Source organism: Rhinolophus sinicus, linkage group LG01, assembly GCF_036562045.2.
Source record: "Rhinolophus sinicus isolate RSC01 linkage group LG01, ASM3656204v1, whole genome shotgun sequence".
Lineage (NCBI taxonomy): Eukaryota > Metazoa > Chordata > Mammalia > Chiroptera > Rhinolophidae > Rhinolophus > Rhinolophus sinicus.
Window position 1 is genome coordinate 48,622,881 of NC_133751.1, and position 24,995 is coordinate 48,647,875.

A 24,995-nucleotide genomic window follows, 5' to 3' on the forward strand; every position below is an offset into this window, starting at 1 on the left:
TCTAATTGTCAAATTTATGTGTGTACAGTTGTTCATAGTACTATCTTTTTTTTTACTTCTTGCACCCAGGAAAATCATTCCATGACAATTCCCTATACTGATTCAAGGGATATATTTGTAATGTTTGGAAGGAAGAGAATGTAGAGGTGGAGAAGTACAGTAAACATGTAGGTTGAAGAGAAGTGAAATGGCAGAAAGTGCTGTAGATGAGATTACAGGTGGCCTGCATTTTAACAAGCTGTGTGACCCTGGGAAAATCACGTAAACTTTCTGAGTCTGTTTCCTCATCTCTAAATGGGCAAAAAAGTCCCTTCTTGCCCAACCTAATTATTATGTGTTTCCAATGTGAAGTGCTTTGTAAACTTTGAAATGTAAGACTTTAAAGGATTAAAAGGCTTAAAAATATAGGCAGGGGGATATTCATTAATACTTACTACATTTTCCTTTGCAAATACTTAGTGGTGGCTTTGATGAACAAGGAAATGAGAACTTTTTACATAGAGGGGAAACAGTGATAAACTACATGTAGGTCCAAGGAATACATTCTTATCACAGAGTACATGAGGCTTTCTGAGTCATTCTTGATTACATTAACAGAATAGGAATTCTTTCCAGTCTGGAACCTTAGTATATTTCAGAGCACTGTCCTACCATGTGATCCTCTATTTGATTCTCACAGCCCAAGTCACTCTTAAGTAGAGGTAACTTAGGGGCCTCCCTTGGGCCCTCAGTACTAAAGAGCCTCCCTCCTCTATCCACCCCTACAATGTGCGATTTAGAATGTGATTACTTAAAGGCAGACTAAGTAATTATGGCATTAGGCTCAACAAATAAACAGGCAGAAAAAATAAAAAGAGAAATACCTTTCCTAAATTTGATATTTTAGAAAAATCAAAGTAGTCATAAGAAAAATCAGAGTTGTGTCAGACTTGTGACTAATTTTACAGTTTAGTTATTGATTCTTCCAAATTATATATATTGTATAATCTGCGTTTAAGACCACTAATGTTCCTTTAAAAAAAAAAAAAGTATTTACTAAAATAGGGGGTGATTATGCTGTGAAAACAATTAAAAAGTAATTTCAATAAATGATTTTGAAAAATAGTCATTAATTCTTTCAGAACATAATTATCCTGCCTAGCCTACCTGTGCACTCCTAGTTACATTTGTTAGAACATCATAATTTATCTCAGTAATCACACATTAGTGTCAAATCCAGTCTTAGGAATGGGCCTCATAAAGCGAGGTGCTTTCTCTTGGAGCATTTTAATTGGAAATATGATGAACTACTTCTCCTTATCCCTTGGTATATATAATAGAATTACACAGTATGTTAGGTTGTCCAATTTTTTATTTTAATTTTAATGTATTTAAAATTTTTACCTTTTGATCCACCTCACCCATTTCTCCCACTCCCTTCCTCTGGCAACCACCAATCTGTTCTCTGTATCTATAACCTGTTGCTGCTGCTGCTGCTTTCTTTTCTTTTTTGTTTTTTTAGATTCTATGTAAAGTATTTGTCTTTTTCTGTCTGACTTATTTCACTTAGCATAAGTACCCTGGATGTCCATCTTTGTTGTCGCAAATGGCAAGATTTCATTCTTTTTTTATGGCTGAATAATATCCCATTGTGTACATATACCGCAATTTCTTTATCCATTCATCCATCAATGGACACTTAGGTTGTTTCCATATTTTGGCTATTGAAAATAATGCTGCAGTGAACATGGGAGTGCATATGTCTTTTTGAGTTAGTATTTTTGTTTTTTCAGATACCCAGAAGTGGAATTGCTAGATCATATGGTGGTTCTATTTTTAATTTTTTGAGGAACCTCCATACTGTTTTGTCGTGTCCCGCGATGAGAGTTGTAGGGAGCGAGGAGGACGGCGCAGGGTTAAGAAAAGAGAGTAGCCATGAATAGAGTTTAAGTGCGTAGGCCAAGGGACCAGCAGTCTCAAGGTCTGGGCTGTAGCGCCTAATCGGGCCTGCGCAATAGCTTTTATTAGTTCTGTGGGGAAGTAAAGGAGATAAAGCTTGTCAATCTCAAGATCTGTGAATCCTATACATCATAATAGGAAACCGATTTAAGTCAATCACCCTTGCCTGCAGACAGGTGGACAGTAAGTCTCAACTTCCCCAAGGGACAAAAACCTATATGCAGATGAATAGATGGAGAGCACCTCATTGAATCACTTCCCTTGCAGGTTCTGGGAAGGAATGCAGCCACAGTGGCTGAGGCTTTCCTTAGCCTGAGGAAGGTGGGGGGCTGTGCCCACCTCTGTGAACCCTGTGGGTTCTCCTGTTGGTCCCCACGTGACTGCTCCTGGCTTGAGTTGTTCCTTTCGTGAGGAATCTTACTCGTCATTGACTGTCCAGTCGTCTTTCTGGGACCAAACAGGGAGGCCTAAGGTGCAAACACAAAGGTTTAGCAAAGTCCCTGAAAGGATCTGTCTTACAGACTCTCCTTTCTTTGTGGGCAGGTAGAAGGAAACAAAACGGTTAAGCTGCTGCGTGGAGACACTGTTTACCATAGTGGCTGCACCAATTTACATTCACACCAACAACAGTGCTCTAGTGTTCTCTTTTTCTCCACATCCTCACCAACACTTATTTCTTGTCTTTTTGATAATAGCCATTCTAACAGGTGTGAGGTAACATCTCATTGTGGTTTTGATTTGCGTTTGTGATAGTTTGTGTTTTTTGAGGACTTGTCTATTTCATCTAAGTTGTCAAATTCATGCGTGTAGAGTTGTTCATAGTATTCCCTTGTATCCTTTTGATGTCTACAGGATCTTTAGTGGTATCCCCTCCTTTATTCTTAATATTGGTAATTGTGTCTACTCTTCATTCTTAGTCAGTCTTGCTAGAGGTTCATCAATTTTACTGATTTTTTTCAATGAACTGGCTCTTTGTTTTATCAACCTTATTATAGTGCCATTTTAAAAAAAAATTTCATTGATTACTCCTTACTATGTTCTTTTGTTTGCTTTGAATGTATTTTGTTCTTTTTGTAGTTTTTAAAATTAGAGTATAGATTGATATGAAACTTTTTCTTTTTTCTGTTGTATACATTTAATGCTATAAATTTCCCTCTTAGCACAACTTTAACTGTGTTTTACAAGTTTTGATATGTTGTATTTTCATTTTCATTCAGTTGAATGTAATTTTAAATTTCTCTTGTGACTTTCTCATTGATTCTTGGTTTATTTGGAAGTGTGTTGTTTATTTTCCAAGTGTTTGCCTATTTTCTTGTTATTTTTCTGTTATTGATTTCTAGTTTGATTCCACTGTAGTTGGAGAACACAGTGTGTATGATTTCAGTTCTTTCTGGTTTGCTGAGGTTTGTTTTATGGCCCAAATGTGGTTTAGCTTGATATATGTTTTATGAGCACTTGAAAAGAATTTGCTTTCTGCTGTTGTTGGTTGGAGTGTTATAAAAATATCAATTAGGTATTTAATGGTTGATGCTATTATTGAGTTCTTTTGTATCCTTCCTAATTTTCTGTATAGTAGTTCTATCAATTGTTGAGGGAAGGGTGTTGAAGTCTCTAGATAGCATTGTGGATTTGTTTATTTCTCCTTTCAGTTCTATCATTTTTTTGCTTCATATATTTAGCAGCTCTGTTTGGTACATATACATTTGGGATTGCTATGTCTTCTTGGTGGATTGACCCTTTTATTATTGTAATGTCCCTGTTGCTATGTAACAACTTTCTTTGCTCCAAAGTCTGTTTTATCTAATATTAATATAGCCACTCATCTTTTGATGAATGTTTGCATCATATATCTTTTTTCATCAGTTTACTTTCAATCTTCCTTTAGTGTTGTATTTGAAAACAATTTGTTGTAGACTTATTTAATATGCTTTGCAAACCTCTGTCTTTTAATTGGAATATCTAGACCATTTACATTTACAGTAATTATTCATATATTAGGGCTTAAGTCTATCATTTTATTTTATTTTTTAACTAATTAAAGTTTTTCAATACAGTTGACATACAATATTATATTAGTTTCAGGTGTACAACATAATGATTTAACATTTATGTAACTTAAGAAGTGATAACCCTGATAAATCTAGTACCCATCTGACACCTTTCATAGGTATTACAGTATTACTAACTATATTCTTTATGCTATACTTTATTTCCCCATGACTATTTTGTAACTATCAATTTGTACTTCTTCATCCCTTCCCCTTTTTCACCCGTACCCCCAATCCTCTTTCCATCTGGCAACCATCAAAATGTCCTCTAAATCTATGAATTTGTATCTGTTTAGTTTGTTTATTAATTTTGTTCTTTAGATACCACATTAGGTGAAATCATATGGTATTTGTCTGACTTGCTCCACTCAGCAGTTACCCCTAGGTCCAGCCATGTTGTTGCAGATGGCAAGATTTCATTCTTTTTTATGACTGAGTAATATTCCATTGTGTATATCTATATCTATATCTATATCTATATCTATATCTATATCTATATATCATCTCTTCTTTATCCGTTAATCTGTTGATGGATACATAGGTTGCCCCCATATATTGACTATTGTAAATAATGCTGCAATGAACATATGTATGCACATGTCCCTTTGAAGTAGTATTTTGGGCTTTTGCAATAAATACCAAGAAGTGGGATTACTAGATCTTTCTTTGTCTTTTGTTAGTCTTTCTTTTAAAGTCTATTTTGTCTGGTATAAGTATTGCTGTCCCAGTTTTTTTTCCCTTCGTTTTCATGAAATATCTTTTTCCATTCCTTTACTTTCAGTCTGTGTGTCTTTTGTTCTCAAGGGAATCTCTTGTAAGCGGCATATGTAAGGGTCTTATTTCCTTATCCATTCAGCCACCCTATGTCTCTTGATTGGAGCATTTAATCCATTTACATTTTAAGTAATTGTTGATAGATAGGAAGTTATTGCTATTTTAGTCATACTGTTGATCTGTTTTATCCCCCTTCTTCTTAAAGAAGTCCCTTTAACATTTCTTGTAATACTGGTTTGGTGGTGATGAATTCCTTTAGCTTTTTCTTGTCTGGGAAGCTCTTTTATCTGTCCTTCAATTCTAAATGTTAGCTTTGCTGGGTAGAGTAATCTTGGTTGTAGGTCCCTGCTTTTTATCACTTTGATTATTTCCTGCCAATCCCTTCTGGCCTGAAAAGTTTCTGTTGAGAAATCAGCTGACAGTTTATGGGAGCGCCCTTGTGGATAATTAACAGCTTTTCTCTTGCTGCTTTTAAGATTCTCTCTTTGTCTTTAACTTTGGGTATTTTAATTATAATGTGTCTTGGTTTGGGCCTGTTTGTGTTCATCTTTTTTGGGACTCTCTGTGCTTCCTGGGCTTGTATGTGTATTTCCTTTGCCAGGTTAGGGAAGTTTTCAGTCATTATTTCTTCAAATAAGTTTTCAATTCCTTGCTCTCCTCTTTCTGGTATCCCCATGATGCAAATGTTGGCATGTTTGAGGCCCCTTAAACTATCCCCATTTTTTTGGATTCTTTTTTCTCTTTGCTGTTCTGATTGGTTGTTTTGTGCTACCTTATCTTCCAAAAGTAGCTGATTCTCTGCTACATCTAATTCTCTGCTACATCTAATCTACACGGTTGATTCCCTCTAATGTATTCTTTACTTCATTTAATGTATTCTTCATTTCTAACTGATTCTTTTTTTATGTTTTCTATCTCCATTTTTATGTTTCCTGTCTCTTTGTTGAAATTCTCACTGAGATCATTGAGCATCCTTATAACCAGTGTTTTGAACTCTGCATCTGGTAGATTGCTTATCTCCATTTTGATTAGTTCTTTTTCTGGAGTTTTGTTCTGTTCTTTCATTTGGGACATGTTTCTTTGTCTGCCAATTTTAGCCGGTTCCTTGTGTTTGTTTCTATGTATTAGGTAGACCTGCTATGTCTCCTGGTGTTAATAGAGTGGCTGTATGTAGTAGGTATGTAGTGGGGCCCAGTGGCTCAGTCTCCCTGGTTACCTGAGCTAGGTGCTCCAGTGTGTCCCTAGTGTGGGTTGCATGTGCCCTCCTGTTATAGGTGATCCTTGGTTGCAATTTTCACATCAGTGGGAGGGATTGACCCTCAGTCTGATTGGTTTTGAGGACTCGCAGTTAATGCAGTGGAAGAGCTGTTGTGGAGAAGCTGACTCCACAGAGCAAGATTTGCTTTAGTGGGGCTCTGGTGTGTGCCTAGTCTGCCCTTTGGATGTGTCATTTGTGGAGGTGGGGCTCTGCTGTGGTCTGAAGCTGACCACTGGGTGTGTTAGTTCTGGGGCCTCTTGGGATGGGCTCTGCTGCAGGCCATGATCAGCTTCTGCCTGTGCCCTGTCTAGGGCCACTTGGTATGAGCTGCAGATGGTTGCCACTTGTGCTCGCTTGGAGGTGCCTGGGAGGGGCTAAGCTGTGAACTGAGGCTAGCTGCCACTAGTGCCAGGCTTGGACCTGCTTAGCAAGTGATACAGGGCAATCCAAGATCAGATTTTGCTTGTTTGGGGTTTGTGAAACTTTGAAAGGTTTTAGGAAAGTCTATAGCATGAGCCAAGACAGGCCATTTGGAAAGGCCACTGGAAGTCGCTTGGGCGGACCTGTAAGTTGTGTGAGGCAGGGTCTCAGGGAATCACCAGGGCAGGGCAAATGGTGCTAGCCAGGTTGATGGAGACTCAGATATGGTGCCTGCCTGTGTGAGCACACTGGGAAGGGAGAGGGCTCAACACAGAAACAATGGCTTCTGCCAGCACTTCTGTCTGGGACAAAGCAGCCCTTTCAGCCCTTGCCCTGAAGCCAGACAATTCACTTCCTCTTGTATGTCCCTGTCATCTTTCAAGCTGCTTTGTCAGTGCTGGAGCTCAGAGCAGTTGAGTCTGTCAGCGAGTAAGTCTGTGCACGGGACCTTTAAGAGGAGCGCCTGGGACTTCAGCAGCCCTCTGTCTCAGTCAGCCACAATCTCTTCTGGTTTTCACAGCCAGAAGTTATGAGGATTTCTCTTCCCAGCACTGGAACCCTGGGCTGAAGAGCCTGAGACCCCTTGATCCTCAGGAAATATCCCTCCCAATTTTTAACTGCCACACATGAGTGTGAGACCTGCCTGTTATGGGTCTCCACCCCTCCTACCAGTCTGGAGGTGGTTTCTTCCGTATATCCTTAGTTATAGGATTTCTGTTCATCTAGACTTCAGGTGATTTTCAATGTTGGTTGTTTTGTAGTTTAGTTGTAATTTTGTGTGGTCATGAGAGGAGACAAGCACAGCATTTACCTACTATACCTTCTTGACTGGAAGCTGTCAAGTACTCTGTCATTTTTGTTTTCGTTTTTCATTTGGTATCTCGGTTTTTTGTTTCTCTATTTTCTCTTTCCTGCCTTCTTATGAGTTACTTGAATTTTTTAAGAATTTCATTGTGAAATTGCATACTATAGTATATTTGAGTATCTTTATAGCTTTTTATAGTGGTTGCTCTAGGTATTTTGTGTATATATATATATCATTTATCACAGTCTACTGGTGTTATAGTTCTAGTTGAAGTAATGTAGAAATCTTACCTCCCTTTATATCTGTTTATCTTTCTCTGTTTATAATATATTGTCTTAGATAATATTGTGCCACTTTGAAAAAAATTTTTTTTGTCTTTAGTTTTTGGAAGTTTGCAAATGTCTTTGGTATGGTTTTCTTTAGGTTTATCATCTTTGAAAAAAATCTGTTTTTGTCTTTTGACAAATTTGGGACATTTGCAGTCATTATATCTTTGAGTACTTTTTCAGTCCAATCCTCTTTCTTCTCACTTTCTGAGTCTGATGACACAAATATTAGATATTTTGTTATAGTCTCACAAGTCCCTGAGTCTCAGTTCATTTTCTTTTTCCAGTCATTTTTCTTCTTCTTCAGATTAGACATTTCTTTTTTTTTTTCCTTCCAGTTGACTGAATCTTTCCTCTGCAGCCTCTATTCTGGTGTTGATCCCATTCTTTGAGTGTTTAAAAATTGCAGGCATTTTTTTTTTTTTAGCTCTAAAATTTCCACTTGGTGATTCTTTATATCTTCTTTATTTCTTTGATGAAATTTTCTATATTTTCATTTGTTTCAATTGTTTCTAGTTGCTCATTGAAGCACTTTTATGATAACTGGTTTAAAAATCTTTGTCAGATCCTGCTAACATCTCTGTTATTTCAGCCTGGGCATTTATTGATTATCATTTTTAAATTCAAGTTGAGATCTTCTTGGTTCTTGGTAAGATTTGTGGTTTTCTTTTGCAGCATGGATATTGGGGTATTATATTGTGAGACTTCAGATCTTTAAACTTTCTATTTTAAGCTGCTTTTCCTCTGATACTGCTCTGGCATGGTGTCACCTTGTTACTACCAGGTGGGGGTAAAAGTCCAGGTTGCCCACTCAGCCTCCATTAATGGGAAGTGCTCCTTTTCACTGCTGGATGAAGATGGGAGTTTTTGTTCCTTACTAGGCTTTTACTAATAGTTAGGGGTAGGAGTATATCATTGCTGCTCCCCATATGCAGAATTTTTATAACCTGTGGAGAATTTTTATAACAGTTTATTTGAGTTGATTTGAGTCAAACTGATAACGTGCTGGGAAGCAAGATCTCCAATGCTCCAGAGAATGACAGTTTTGCATTTGGAATTGAGAGAAAGTGAGAATGAATATATGAAGGTGGGAGAAAGCAAGGCGGGGAAATCTCTATGATTGGATTACAGGTTAGTCAACAAGATTATGTGCTCCCTTGGAAAGAGAGGCATTAACCTAGATGCACAAAAACAATGGATAGGGCTTGCTTAAGGTGAAGATAATAAACCTTTTATAGGCCTGGGGCATGACTGCCCTTCATGACTTGCCCAGTTCAGAATTTATGATCAGATCGTACTGTGAGGTTACTTTCAGTTAGATTTATCACAGAGCTCCTTTTTAGTCCACAACAGCATTTGGGGTTTGCTTTTTGAGATTTCGGATTTTTGCTTTTTTCAAATTTCAATCTGGAAATCTCAAGTGAGCTAAGCCAAATATTTTTTTTTATTAAAATTTATTGGGGTGACAATATTTTTGTTTTTATTTTTTTAAGAAAGTTTTTTATCACTTACTTTATTTTTTATATGTGCATGTACTGCTGATATTTAGGAATACCCTGTTTCCCTGAAAATAAGACCTAGCCGGACAATCAGCTCTAATGCATCTTTTGAAGCAAAAATTAATATAAGACATGGTCTTATTTTAGTATAATATAAGACCGGGTCTTATATAATATAGTATAATTAATGTAATATAATATAACATAATATAATATAGTATTGGTTCTTATATTAATTTTGCTCCAAAAGATGCATTAGAGCTGATTGTCCGGCTAGGTCTTGTTTTCGGGGAAACAGGGTATGTATTTAATTCCAATGAATACCTTTATAATTATAGCATTAAATAGTACCCTTGATTCTCTTATTTCCTTGGACATTGTTCCTTGCTATAATGTGTTGTACCTATTATGTCAGTATTTACTTTTTAATGTTAAACATGCTTCTAGTTCCAATTTTAATTGTGAGCTTTAAAGAATATCTTTTAACTACTATTTTACAGATGAAGCCAATTAATCTTTTCTACCTCCCACCTTCTTTTCTCTTTCTCCTTCCAATTTGTCTTCTATGTAAATCTTCTCATTATCAGAGTGTGTCTGTTTTAGGCTTACTTTTGTAGTTAAATATAGTTCATGCTCATCACCAGTGCTTTTGCTATAGTTTCCCCAGTCATTTCTTGGTTGCTGAAACAGTTTCTTCAAGAAACGCTCAAGAGAACAATATTCTTTAAGCTGTTACATCTTCAAATTATTGGTCTCTAGCTTTTATAAAGACAAACATTTTTGTATTGGTTTAAAATTACCCCTGGCAGTTCAGATAACATGAAAGAATTCATGAGACTCTGAAAAGTGAGAAAACAAGGAAAGGTTTATTGAAAGTCAGGCAGAGAAAGAGAGCCAGTGGCAGTGTCTAGAGAAGATGGCTGGTTTCTGTTTGGAAGAGAAATACTGGCAAAAGGAGTTTGCCGGGGCAGTCTGACAGAGACGGCTGTGATGGGTTTCATTTTAGCTGGGGTTTTATATTTTTCTATGCAGGATGTCAGCTCGCTGGTGCTGTGTTAGCCAGGGGATTCAGAGCCAAGCAGTTAATTTTTAAGCTCGTTTCTGCTAGCTCACAAGTTCGCTGCTGTTAACTCTTTGCCTGTCTCATCCTGTTAGCTCACAAGCTTGCTCTTGTTAACTCTTTACTTGTCTCATCAATTTTGTCTTTCACTAAGGATCTTGAATATATTGCTCTGTTATCTTCTGGCATTGAAGGCCACTGTGGAGAAATATGAGGCTAGTCAGATATTTTTTCTGTTTCAAAATTGACTGATTGCTTTTCCTGGTTGTTTCTTAATTTTTGGACTCCAGTAACTTCACAGTATTGAGTCTCCATATAATCATTCTATGCTATTTTTTCTGGCATATGTGCTCTTTCAGTATGTAGGTTTGTCTTTTTATTTCAGGAAAGTTTTCTTGAATTATATCTTGAACTATTAATTCTGTTACACTGTTCTAGTTTTCTTATTCACTGATTTCAGTTGTGTGTATATTCATGTTTTCTCTTTCCTTCCTCCCTCCCTCCTTCCACTCTCCTCTCTCTCTCCAGTCTCCTCTTTCCCTTTCATCCTTATCCTCCTCACACCCCATGCCCCAAATACTCATTCACCACTTAATTCTCTGCAGACTGGATCTCACCCATCACTGTACTTACCATCTAATCAGGAAAATAAAACATCTTCTTACTAAACATACCAATGATATCTTAATTGCTAAATCTAATAAACACATTTTATATCTTACTTATCCTCAGTGCTGTATTTAACAGTGATAATCAGTCTTTTTGAATTTCCATATCCTGCAGATATCTGTGACTGTGTTTTTCTGATTTTTTAAACCTTTGTGACTATTCCTGAGTTGAATTTTCCTTCCATCCTCTGACCATATCATAAATATTGGTCTTCCTCATGATTTACTCCATTGTCCACTGATTGGTATCTCTTATCTATTGTGGACAGTTTTATTCATATACATTGTCTCCTCTCATTAGAAATCTATAGTTAGAAATCTAGAATTCTAACTCCGATGTTTCAGATTACTATATTCAAGTTCTTATTATTCTACATCTAAGAAAAGATGGTTCTCAAATCTACCATAGCCAAAACTAGACTTACCTTCTTTCTTCTAAGACCTCCTCTCATATTTATCTCATTTTATGATATCCTCATTCAACCATCACTTAGATTAGAAACTTAGGAGTTATCATAGACTCTTCCCTTTGCCTTCCAACCCACAACCAAGTTGTCACCAAGCTCTACAGTTTTACCTTATAAATACTTTTTAATTTTGTTTGCTGTGTTTTATACCTACTGTGTTTCCCCGAAAATAAGACCTAGCCGGCCCATCAGCTCTAATGAGTCTTTTGGAGCAAAAATTAATGTAAGACCCAGTCTTATTTTAATATAATATAAGACTGGGTATAATATAATACAATATAATATAATACCGGGTCTTACTATAATTAATATAATATAATGTAATATAATGTAATTTAATATAATAAAAATATATTATACCAGGTCTTATATAATATAATAAATATGATATAAGATATAATGTAATATAATGTAATATATAATACTGGGTCTTATATAATATAATATAATGAATATAATATAACGTAATATAATATAATATATAATAAAATATAATGCTGGGTCTTATATTAATTTTTGCTCCAAAAGACGCACTAGAGCTGATGGTCCAGGTAGGTCTTATTTTCGGGGAAACATGGTACTATCATTATTCTAGTTTATTCCCCTATTTCTTTCTTTGATTACTGTAGTAGCCTTCTGTCTTCATTCTTGGGTTTTCCAGACCCTGTCATCATAAAATCACCAGAGTGATCTAAAGGTATAAATCTGATGGTTTTACCTTTCATTATCCCTATAGTATATCCTTAGTACTTAGTACTAGGCTAGGCACTTAATTCCTTATTTTTTTCATGTCTCTAACCATTTTAAATATACTTTAATAATTTCTACCTGATAATTATATTTGAAGTTTTAGCAATTTTAGTTTTTGCTGATGTTCACACATGGTGCGTTATTTCATGAGGTGCTTTAAATTTTTGTTTTGAGCTCTTTTCATTGGGGCTTTATCAGTAGGACGTATTTTGCCTGCGTTAAGCACTGTCTTTGGAGAGATTCTGAATTGGCTTCTTTCAGGGGCCTCAGGAGTATCCTTTTTCAGGATCATTTTTGTGTTAATTTCCTGTCTTGATTGTTCATACACTGAGATAGTGTAAATTAAAATCCCAAGTTCACCTGTAGGCAGGGTCTTGATTATGGATTCTTGGAGAGTACAGATGTACTCCCAATGAGTCCAGGCTGAGACAGACAACCTTTCTCGTCATCTTCCTTTGCCTATAAGCAGATTTTTCCCCCCTGATTTCCTTTTCATGAGGGATGCAGCTTTTTAAGAATCCTGATTGTAGGCAGATATTTTCTTTAATTCCTTATGTTGCAAGGGTCTAAGACCTCAACTTCTTTCTGGCATTAAAGCACAAGCTCTTATGTGATCAACAGATTTATAGGACAGTCTCAGTTGACAGCTCAGCGCATATTTTTTTGTTTTTCAGCTCCCCTTTCACTTTTAGACCCTGGTTATTGCCGTAAACTTTTCTTGGGAGCTCATCTGTGTATTTTAAACAATGTCTATTAAAATTTCCCTGGCATTTCTAGAGAGGACTCCCCCCCCGCCCCCCCCCTCCAGGTTATCTGGCCCACTGTATTCTCATTCGGGGTTGAAACTTGGTATCGCTTTAACACTTTTCAAATGTGTGATTTTTCTTTCCTGTTTTTGAAGAATCTAAATAAGATTTTAAATCTAGTCATGAAGAATATTGATGACTAAAGGAAGCAGATGGATGGGTCAGGGATGGTAGCCCTATACTCCTTGCAAGGATTGTAGGTCCTTTTTCTGATACTTCTCTCTCAAATAATAAGCATTGCTCAGTGTTGTTCTTTTTGTCAAATAAGTGCTAGCATGTAATATTTTTTTTCACATAGGGCCTTCTCCCTCTGGATGGGATTTTTTTCTCCCAATAACCCAGGCCTTCTAGGAGCATTATTTTTTAAGGAAACATTTTTTCTGCAGCCAGCAGAAAATAAGAGTACTGCTGAAATCTGATGCTTGATTACCTGACAATTTTCAGTCATAATAAACTATTTCTTCCTCAAACAATTTCTCTTACAAAAGGCCAAAATTATGGGTTGTCGTTCACTTGATATGAGTTTATACATGATACATTTAAAGCAGTAAAAATATTGTGAAACTGAAATGTTAAATCAACCTTAAAATAGCTGGTTTGGAGGATTGTGATAAAATATGAACCACCTTAATCACCTGAGCCACCAACAAGATCAACTAGATCCTTTTATCAATTAGATATATTTCATTGTTATTTTTCTTTAAAAACTGTGAGATAAATATTTTTTACCTAATGTTCATTATAATATTGTCAACCCTTTATAAGCTTATAATAGCTACATAATGTTTTCTTTTAATAGAAAATTTAACTGTTTACCCATGTGATATATTTAATTCTAATTTCTTCCTCCTTTCCCCTCCTTCTCCTTCTATACAGAGCTACATTCAACACCTCAATGTATTATACATCGTTTTCCTTAAAAGTATTTAGGATAAATTTCCAGATAGAATTACTGTATAAAAACGTTTTCACATTTTTAAAACTTCTGACACGTTGTGCCAAATTGTTTACCAAAAACATGGTATAAAGTTATGTTCTCCCAACAGTCTAACTGTGTGAAGCAGATCACTTTCATTGCGTGTGTGTCTAACGAGGGGGCCAGTGGACAGAGCTGTGGTGCTGACGTTGTCCTTGTGGTTTCTCTCTAGGATATGGTGCCTGTCATAGTGGATTACTGCCTTCTTCTACAGCGGAAGTGAGTATACCCTGCCTGTCAGGTTAAATTATTTTGAACCCAGGCTGCCTCTTGCTTATATTATACTTTACTGCCATGAATTGTACACATTTGACTGGATAGGTTTAAAATTTTTTTGAATTCATAGAAATTTGATTCTTTCACAATGTGTAGTCCACTTACCTAATAAAATTAACTTTTCCAAAATAGCTGCTGTGGGTGTATCATCCATGTATTTGTGTGGCAGGGTAGCAAAGGGGAAGAGCATAGCTAACAAAAGAGAAATACTACTTAAAAATCTTCAAAGTAAAACTGTATGATTCATGTACTGTATGTATACTCTTTTATGAACCATCACTAAGACACAGTATTTCAAACCACCCCAAAAAGGGCAAGATTCACTGTGCTTCTGCAGTGTTAATGTATAGAGCCTTTTTGTTTAACAGAAATGAGTGTAAATAAACTCTTGCTGAGGCTTTATTGATGTAAATAGTAACTAAATTAACCAGCCTATACTGGTTCACAAATTTTTCACACTTAATAACAGCTCCCTACATGCCAGGCATTGTTCTAAGCCCTTTATTAATTTATAAAGACTTACCTAATTTTATAACAGTGGGGTAGGTATTATATCTTCATTCTACATGGGAGGTTCCAGAGGCAGAAAGCCATTAAATATCTTGTTAAAGCTCACTGACACTTCTTTTGAGGAGCAAAGGTGGAATTCTAATAACAGGCGGTCTAGCTCCTGGGCTCTCGTTCTTAAGCACCATCTTGTACCACTTCCCGAGTGGTAGAGAACAAATGTGAGGACCCAGTGCAGATACTCCTAAAATTCTATACATTGACTTGATTCATGAATTTAGATACATTCAGGTACCCTGAATCATCAAAGGTTGGATCATACTTTGCAAGTATCAGTAAAAGTTATCAAGAGGGCAGTTATTTGCTACATCAGACCTTTGATTAAGTCACAAAGAGCTATGGCATCTGCTTCCTCAGAGCTAAAATTCATTGTAGTGTTTCAGTTATAGTGTTATATGTTATTATCCACTGAAATAGGTTGTTGGGATATTGTTGAGCACATTGCTTTGTGTTACACACTGTCTTCTGTATGAGGGCCGAAGGGAGAAATTTCCCTCAGGCGTTAGTACCAGAAATACTTTTGCATCTTCGGAACAGCTAATTCACTTTTAGCTGATGGATAGTGAATTGTGTAGCTAATTACTGTTTCCTAGAAAGCTAAAAGCGATGGTATACTAACTTTACCCTAGCTTTTCTTAACTTAGTTTTCTCTTTACCCCACTTTTCACACTTACTTCCTTGTCATTTCTCTTGTATTTTTTAAATCAGCCTCAATAGTTTATGGTTCAGTTTTACATACTTTATTTAATTTAATTCTCATAATTACACTGTAAGAGAAGTAATTTCATCTTCATTTTCAGATGAGGAAATTAAGGCTTTTTATATTCTTTTTTCTTTTTGCTCCTATGACAGGGTAATTTCTAATTCTCCAAGTCACTGATTCTTCTGTGTGATGAGGTCTGCTTTTGAAACTCCATTGAATTCTTCAGTTCAGTTATTATATTTTTTAAGTCTAGGATTTCTTTTTGGATTTTTTGGATAGTTGCTATTTCCTTGTTGAACTTCTCTTTTTGTCCATGTATTGTTGTCTTAATTGTGTTTAGTTTTCTGTCTGTGTTTCCTTGTAATTCGCTAAACTTCCTTAAGAGAATTAGTTTGAATTTTTTGTCTGACAGTTCATAGATCTCCATCATTGGAGTTTCTTTAGTTTCCTTTGGTGGTGTCATATTTACCTGATTTTTTTGTGATTCTTGATTCCTTATGATGGTATCTGCATATTTGAGTAATTGGGCCCCTTTTCCAGCCTTTACAGGCTTGTTTTGGCAGAGACAGCTCTTCATCAATCAGTTTGGGTTTCTGGGTACGTGTGCTGGTCATGTCCTTGGGCAGGTGGGACCTGCTATTATGGTCTGTTTTGGGGGCGAGGCAACTGTTCAAGCTCTGACAACAGGGATGGGGGGTGTTGCCACTGGCTGAACAGTTGGATAGGACTTCTGGCTTGGTTCCCTACCCAAGTGAGACTATCAGATGGGCTCTGCAGTTGCCTGGATTCTCCGGTCAGGTTTGCTAGGTGGTCAGGACTGGGTAGGATATTCAGTAGGAGTTGGGACTATGAATTCGTTTCCTTACCCTGGTAGGGCAGCAGGATGAGACTCAGGGCCTGTACATCTCATTTGGGATCCAAATCAGGCCAGAGTGCACTGACCTCCCTGGTCAGGGGAGGCCACCAGTTTTGCTCTGCAGGTAGGATACCATGGGCTGTGCTCTCTGTTCAAGTGCACTGTCCATAGGGCTGTTGAATGGTGTCTGTACCTTCTCGTGTGCTCTGGTTAGGTTCCCTTGTCAGACAGGCTGAAGGTACATTCAGCAATAAGCAGGGCTATGAATTATTCCCTGGTTAGGCACAGGGAGAAAAGCATCTCTAAAGCCAGGGAAGCTCTTTGTTGTCTTAACTCAAGCTGAACCACACTCCAAGTTCCCTGAGCAAACTAGGCTACCGGTTTTATTCTGCAAACTACCAGCTCTGCCTGCCCCTGGACTTAAGCTTCACTGGGCCACACAGCCTCCATGAATTGTCTTCAGACCTTCTGGTAAGATAGGGCCAGAAGTAGTCTCCACAGCGGGTGGGGCTGTGATTCAGCTCCCTGCTTGGGCATGGGCAAACCAGGTTGTAGGGCCAGCAAAACTCCTTGTTTGAGGATTTGATTTGAATCAAGCAGATCTATACCCTACCGAGTTCCCTGGTTGGAGTGTACCCGGGCTTGGTTCTGCAGGTGAGCAAAGCCACAGGTTGGAATTACTACTTGGGCACTGCAGGCATGAACTCCACCTGCCAAGATCCGTGTGCTGGTTGTTGCAAGCCCCACCCCCCTTCTCCATCACAGTCAAATCCCCAGTGGTTGAGCCCTGCAGATTCCACCACAATTTGTGTGGTGCAAGATCTGAGTAGGGGCTGAGTAGGGGCTCGTGCCAAGTGACCCACAATGCTGGGGGGATGCTGGTTGTCCCCCTGGGTTCTCTTTTCCCACTGGAGGAACCATGAACTCAGGGGAGACCTCTCCACATGATGCTGCAGTGGCGTGGGGGAACAGTAAATGCAGTCAATGCGGAGCCACTTCCCTTACCCTTCTAGTACAGTCTGTCTGGTCTCTGTGGTGCGGTGGGGAGGCTTCAGGTTCACTCCCATGCTTTAGATTCTCTCAGTGGTGTCTTATCCTTGAGAGTTGTTGTTCTCATGGCAAGTTAGGAACAGCCTGTGTCGCCTTCTCGGTGACATCACTCTCTTTTTTGTCATTTGCTTCCATTTTACATCTGGGGTTTTCTACAATCCCAAATTTTCAAAATATCTGTGCCATTAAGATTGCTTTAAGGAATGCTCTGATTGTGCATAACATATATGTATCTTAGAAAACATAATTTAGGATTCAGCCAATTTCAGGTAACTTCTTTCACTTCTAGGGTCATCACTTAGACACTCAATCCTGGGCCCTAAATGCCTTTTGTATTAATATCTTCTGATTGGTTACATTGCCTTTATAGTGCTCTTATTTTTATATATTATACTGTTTCTTATGTGGGTCAAATTATAAACACTTATTCTGAAATGAATTTTAACTCAGTACCACAACTGTTACACTGTAATCACTGTTATGTTAGTATCATAATTCATAGAATCCCATACCCAGCAGTAATATTAAACTAGTTTTTATATATATATGTATATGTATATATGTATTCCTATTCATACTTAAGAATTCTTTTATGATGTAAAGTCCTTTTTACTGTGGCAGGAACCACACTGCTTTTTCTCTGTAGGGCATACTGATCAGTGTGTATCATTTTCGGTTAAAATTTGGCTTTATAGTGTTTTCATGAGTTCTTTGAAATCAGAAATGATAGGAAATTGTTTTTGAAGACTTACACTTTTTTTTTCTTTTTCTTTTTTTTTTATTGATTGATTTTTTTTAAATTAAATTTATTGGGGTGACAATTGTTAGTAAAATTACATAGATTTCAGGTGTACAATTCTGTATTACATCATCTATAAATCCCATTGTGTGTTCATCACCCAGAGTCAGTTCTCCTTCCATCACCATATATTTGATCCCCCTTACCTTCATCTCCCACCCCCCACCCCTCACCACTCTTACCCTCTGGCACTTTTATTTTCATAATTTGGTCTCTGTTCCACAATTTAATTTCAATTTGGTAGTGTGCTTTTTTTTTTTTTTTTTTTTTTTTTAGTATTAAGAGATTTGTCTCAAGGCCCTTTGTAGGACATTTAATCATTTGTCATTTTGCCTATACAACAGTATCCATAATTTCAGTTTATTTTGAAAATAGGTCCAGAATTTACTTGAAATTAATTTTTAACATTGTTTACAAATAGGTACTTTGTTATTATCTGTGAGTTATTTCTCAGTAAAGCTGTTACACAATGAAACAAAATAGGTGCTGTATATGGATGATCTTGACCACTCTGAGCTTATATCACTGCAAGCAGGTATCCAAAAATAAGGCACCATTCAAATAACATGAATTATATATAAATATGAACTAAAAATATTTCTGTGAACCTGAAGTGGTCTTTGGATAGCCAGGGTATTTTTTCACTCTTGTTCAACGTCAGAGTTAGTGTTTGAGAAACAGAAAAATCTTAATTATCAAACACGGGTGAGGAATTGGAGGTTTTGCATACTGTTTGTTTTTTTTTTTGTTTTTTGATAACTGCATGCTACAATTTTAAACATCAAAGCTCAGGGAAAAAAGGTGCCATGGCCTTTTTAATTTTATAACAGCTGTATTCAGATATAATTCACATACCATGAAATTCACCCTTTTAAAGTGTACAATTCAGTAATTTTTAGTGTATTTATAGAGTTATGCAACCATCACCACAATTAAACTGTGCCTTTTTAGAGGAAAACTTTGCAAATTGTGATACTTCTATCAGAAAACAGAGCCTTTTGAACACAATTTCTTAAAGTTCATTTGAACTTTGCTTTTACTTTTAAAAATAAAGAGACCAGCCCCAGTCAACTTTAGATTTATTAAATCCCACTTATATTTAGTGGGAATTTCTTTATTGGGCTCTGGTTATATGTTTAGTAGAGACTGGCAGTTGTTAGAGTTGATGCTCTGACTCATCTTTAGACAGTCTCTGAATTTGCAGTTATCGCCTAAGCGTAGGTCTTGCCTTTTTTTGAGTTGTAAAATTGATATCGCACAAAGTGAATTTAGTCATTTTCTCTATCAATTTGAAGTTATGAATGATAAACTCCAAATAATGTCTTTAATATGAGTATTAACATAAAGTGAAGTTATACAGAAAGAAGACCACTTCGATGGCCCTCTATGCTTCAGAAGGAAGTTTTTTGTTTACTGGCTATAGGGAGTCTAAGCTTGAAGTGATAACAGCAGTTTTGCAGTTAGTCTTCCCAGTAAACAGAGTCAGCACTTTAGAGTCTAATGCCTAAATATAGAAAGAAACACACGAGCTAAACACTTTTTTTGTACATACTTTTCTTTCTTCCTCCTTCCCTCATGCTCTAGTAAGTATACACCCAGAATGATGAGAACATGTCTTAGAATTTTGTTTTGTTTTTATTTTAGGGAAGAGATGCAGATAGGAGTTGCTGAGTTTTATTTTTCTTGCTTCTTTATTATAGCTTCTGATTGGTTAAGAAAGAAACATACCGTTTTGCCATTAATCTTACCAGCATTGTGTGCTGCTGTGTGTCACAAGAGTACCTTCTCTGTCAACTTTTATGCTCTGTTTACTGAATTTTTAGCTCTTTGATTTTCCTCCCCATGGCTTTTTGTGCTGAACTAAAATATATAATTATCTTCCCTGGCGTGTTGTTTTTAACAACACATTACAGCGTGCAAAGACTAACAAATATGACATTTTCTTTAAATTCATTGGAGTTACTTTGTTACTCTTACTATATGTTTCTTACAGTAAAGCTTCATTAATCTAGTTTCTTTTATTTGGCCAGTAATTGGCAATCACAAAAATGTGATGGAATATGGATGAAAATGAAACTAACATGAAAAAAATACTCTGATAAATAATGAAGCAAAGGGTAAAAATGATACAAAAACTACATTGTAGAAATGAAAAAAAAAATGGATATGGATTCCCCCCCTACCCCCAGGATATTGCAAATACTGTTTATTGGAATGTAGCATGTGGTTCTGATGCAGTTGCAGCTAGTCTGTTTATCATCTGTTTCCATCAAGGACCTCAAATGAGGCAGGACACCATCCTGCTCCTTTCAGAGTCTTCCTTGACCTTTTTGTGGGACTTCTCATGAAAGATCACACCTGTGGATGAACTATCTAGAACTTTTCACAGTTGACGCGATATGCATATGAAGAGATTATACATTTAGTAAAATAAATAAATAACTGAATCATATTCACATGCATAGAGTTAGCATAGTTTCTGTATTAAAAAAAGGAATGAGTGAATTAGTGAATGGTACAAGGAAATACATTGCATAAATGGAAACATGGAAAACATTTAATTTTACCAGTCATCAGAGCTGTTTAATTAAAAACAGTGATGTTTAATATATACTTACAATTATCTAGGAGAAAAACAAGCACAATTGTCTGGTGAAACTCATATTACTATTTATTGCTAGTATAAGTTGGTACTGTGATGCTTTTGGAAGAAAACTTAGAAATACATTTCAAGGGCCAGAAAAGTTTTCGTATATTTTAACTTAATATAAATTTCTAAAAGTAGAATGACTAAGGAATTAAGCCCGAAAAATGGGTAGGACTATATATGTAGATGTTTATTGTGGCCTCACTCATAATATTAAAATACTGGAAATAAGCAATACAGCCAACACTACAGGAATAGTGAAGTTAATTCTGATGTTTTGGCATATTGAAACATTGTGAGTTAGACAAAATGGTTATTTTAAAAGTAGGCAACAACTTAGAATAATACTTATTGCATGAGAATAATTTATAATTATGAAAAGTATAACTCTAAAATTATTAATGGGCCATTTGCAGAAGAAATGTGAAATAAGTAAAATATAATTATTGCATATGGTGGCATTTAGATTAATTTTAAAATTTCTGTTTCTGCGTAAAACTTTTTCCAGATATATTTTTGAAATACTGAACATTTTCTTCATTTCCTATCAATTATCATTGCCTAAACCCTTTGGGAAGCAAATGGTAAGAACTAGATAAAGAAACAAATTGCCTCTGCAGATCAGCTAGGAATATTTAGATACCAGAAATGAGGAAGGGATAACTTGTGAATAGTCCTTTTTGATTTTTCCGTACATCGTCATGTTCACCATACTACCTGTTCCCACATAGTGTTGTCTTTAAGAAGCAGTGTGCCATAATAGACTGAACACAAGATTTAGGCCAGAAGGCCGAGTTCAAATTCTGACTCTATCACTTGTAAGCTGTGTGACTTTTCAGCAAATAACTTACTCAGCTTTTCTTATTTGTAAAAGAAGTACTGGGAGAATTAATTAATATAGTATAATATAAAAAGGTTTTCACAGTATAAAGCTCTATGCAAATATTGTTACTGCTTTTAATAAGCTTGTAAGTTGAAATAGGAAAAAAGATGATACACTTAGTAGACTGAATTTAATGGGTCTTTGGAATGTTGCTAAAATTATATTTTTTCTTTCTGTTATAGGGATCTTTTATTTAGCCAGATGTATGACAAATTAAGTGAGAATTCAGTGGCCAAAGGAGTGTTTTTGGAGTGCCTTGAGCCATACATTTTAAGTGATAAATTGGTGGGGATCACACCCCAGGTGATGAAAGACTTGATTGTTCATTTCCAAGATAAAAAGTTAATGGAAAATGTGGAAGCCCTCATTGTACATATGGATATCACCAGCTTAGATATTCAACAGGTGAGTTTACAGACGGTGTACTAACTTACAGAGTAAACGTCATTCCTTTATTGATTATTTTTACCTGACAGATTAGGCTTCACTGTGCCATCTAATCAGCCCCAATTACTGACTGAGCACTTTCGGTAAGATGTCTTATAAACTTGCATTTGTCAGCATATTTCTTAGGACTATTTTTTAATGAAAACTAGATTATGAGCTCTGTAAGCCAGGAGCTTTCTATTTCTTTGACGTCTCCTAGAACTCTTCGTAGAGAGTTTATGTTTGGTAGTTGCTCACTCAGTGCTTATTGACTGATCTTTCTTCATCTGTTCACTACTACAGTTTTCATTCTGCAAGTGAATTTCAACTAGGAGTACTTTCATATGAATAATAAAATATTTTCACTTTTAAGAGTATTATACCATTTTTTGTTTTGTTTTAAAGCTAGTTTGTAAGTCCAGGGTTAGTAATTTTCATTGAGTTTTGAAATAGTATAAGAAGCAAATTACAGGACTTCTCAGAATCATCAGCCAGCCCATTGTTTTATAATATCTGAAGTCTCCACAATAAATTTTCAGTCCTTCATTGAGGAGCAGTAATATTCTGGCCTAAGACATTTCACAATTTCCCTCTTTAGTGCCACAGTAGTCCTAATAATGAGCAGCGACTCCTGCAAAGGTACAAAGGCACTAAGCCCTATTGAGCTAAAATGAGGATAACTTCAACAGATCTTAGATAGACCAATTTTTTCTTTTTAATGTGCAAAATTACATAGAAATGAAAGGTTTAGAAAAATGGTTATTCTTCCTGGAAGCTCTTTATGAACGGCTGTGAGTTTTCAAAATAAAGCCGGATCCTCTTTTATATTTGCCTTCCTATTGTACGGGTAATCTGTCATAGTCTGCACACTTTGCTAATAGACCTGATAATTTGAGAGCACGTTATCAATCTAGCTTTATTTACCTATCACCAATATAGGAGAAATTTCTAATTTCTTCTCTTTGCGACATTGCTAGCTTTTCCCCAATACGATGTCAATATTTTCTGTTCTTTTTCATGTTAAAATAGTTTAAAAACCTTCCCCTCGGTTTCCCTTCCCTCCATATCAGTCCTGCTCCCCTCCTCCCCTGGGTTACTGCCCCATGTCACTCTTCTCTGTCACAGCCAGATTTCACCACAGTTAGCAACCTCCACGTCCACTGTATTAACCAATATTTTTCAAATTTTATTTACTTTTTCAACAGCGTTTGTTCCTTTATTGAGTGTCAGGCTCTGAGGATGATTCCGTGACCTTAGTAGACAAGGTTTGTCCTCTCATAGGGCTTACATTTTAGCAAAAAGTTTGACAATAAACATAAATAAGAAATATTAAAGAAAAGTATCATATTAAAAGTCAAACAGGCAATCTGGTAGGGAGAGAATTGGGAGTCTACTTCAGGCTAATTATAGAAAGCATTTCTAAGGCAGCGCTGAGTTTGGAATATGAATGACTAGAGGAATCAGTAATGCAAATATCCTGGTAACAGATAAAAGGTAAATAGATTTAGAGCTTGGGTGAAAAAGAGTGGGCAAGGTACAGATTCTTCGATGCTATTCTGAGTGCTATGGGAAATCATTCAAAAGTTTTAAGCAAGATCATTCTGGTTTGCTTGGGATGGAATGAGGAGTGAGGGCCAAGTACAGAAGAAGCAAAGAGACTGGTTAGAAGCTGGTCCAAGAGGTGGTCCTGGCCAGAGATGGTAGCAGTGAGATGGAGAGAGATGGCCTGATTTTGGATATGTTTTGGAGGTAGAACTGATCTGCTGATGAATCGGATGTAAGGGGGTGGGGGAAGAGAATTTATGGATGGTGCCTAGGTTTTTAGCTTGAGAAACAGGTGGTGATTCCTGTAAGAGGTTGGAAGACTGGAGTAGGTCTAAGTTTGGGAGACAAAATCAGGAGTTCTATTTTGCCATTTTACTTTGAGATAGCTACTAGACATTCAGCTTAAGATAGCAAATAAGTGGTTAGATATGTGGTTTGGGGGGTAGATTAGGGCTGAAGCTGTAAATGTGTTAGTCATCGGTACAGAGATGTGCAATGATGACACTAGCTGAGAGGGAGGGTAGTGAGAGGAGAGGAGAGCAGGTGTAAGAGCATGCCTTTTTCTAGAAAGACGCTCCAGTGACACGTCCCTTCCACTTTCCCTCTTACCTCTCTGGCTACTCCGTATCATTCTGTGCCGACTTCGACTCTTCCACTCCAGCCCTCTCCTCATCACTGTAGTACAGTATGGCTCTCATAGGGACAGAAGACGGAGTACTCTATACTTCGGTCACCTCTATTCTTCTTCCTAAATCTTTTCTCAAATTGATTTTTCTCCATCCTTAGACATTTCAAGTTCCTGTCCACATAAGGACCATCCTACTTACTGCTCTGCCTGCAGAGTCCCGCGTTTCCACCTATGCTTTGGCTTACATACACATATTTGTATCGTTTAGGTCCTAGCTTAAATATTGCTCCCTCGGGGATGACCTTCTCAATATTCCAGACCAAGCCAGGTAACTTTATAACACTTATCACAGTTGTAAATGAATTATTTGTATAATTGAATATCTTCCCCAAGTCATAACTCACATACCATTTTGTGGCCCTCCCTTTTAGGTTAGTGTCTAAAATGAATGAAAGTTCTGTAGGTCTGCGTTTGTTTTATCCATCTCTTTATCCCCAGTGCCTAGGAGAGGACCTGAATATAAGTGTTTAATAAATGTTTTAGAACTATTGATCAAAGGTAAAATGAAGATGGAAAAGGGTAGAATAGAGACAAAATAAAATAAGACATTGGAAAATATTTAAAAGTAACTATTGTACTATTAAAAGTGGTATTGAACCTACAACTGCTCCTACCGTGACCTTGTGTTTGAGTACTTCAATTTTTTTCAGGGAAGGAATAACAAAAATGAACAGAATTCAGGATCTTCTTCAATCTTAAAAGTTCAAGGAAAATAATTAGACTTAATTAAATTGTATGGACCAAGCAACTTTTTCTTTCT

The 24,995-nt window shown here is 36.6% G+C and overlaps 1 protein-coding gene across 4 annotated transcripts in view; it reads left to right on the forward strand.

Annotated features, from left to right (window-relative positions):
* Positions 1-24,995, forward strand: part of VPS8 (VPS8 subunit of CORVET complex) — a 242,373-nt gene that overhangs the window by 82,020 nt on the left and 135,358 nt on the right. For all 4 annotated transcript variants that reach the window (XM_019735832.2, XM_074328957.1, XM_074328952.1 and 1 more), the window contains 2 exons: positions 13,968-14,014; positions 21,759-21,981. In XM_019735832.2, coding sequence (XP_019591391.2) covers positions 13,968-14,014; positions 21,759-21,981 — 270 coding nt within the window. The remainder of the gene's footprint in view (positions 1-13,967; positions 14,015-21,758; positions 21,982-24,995) is intronic.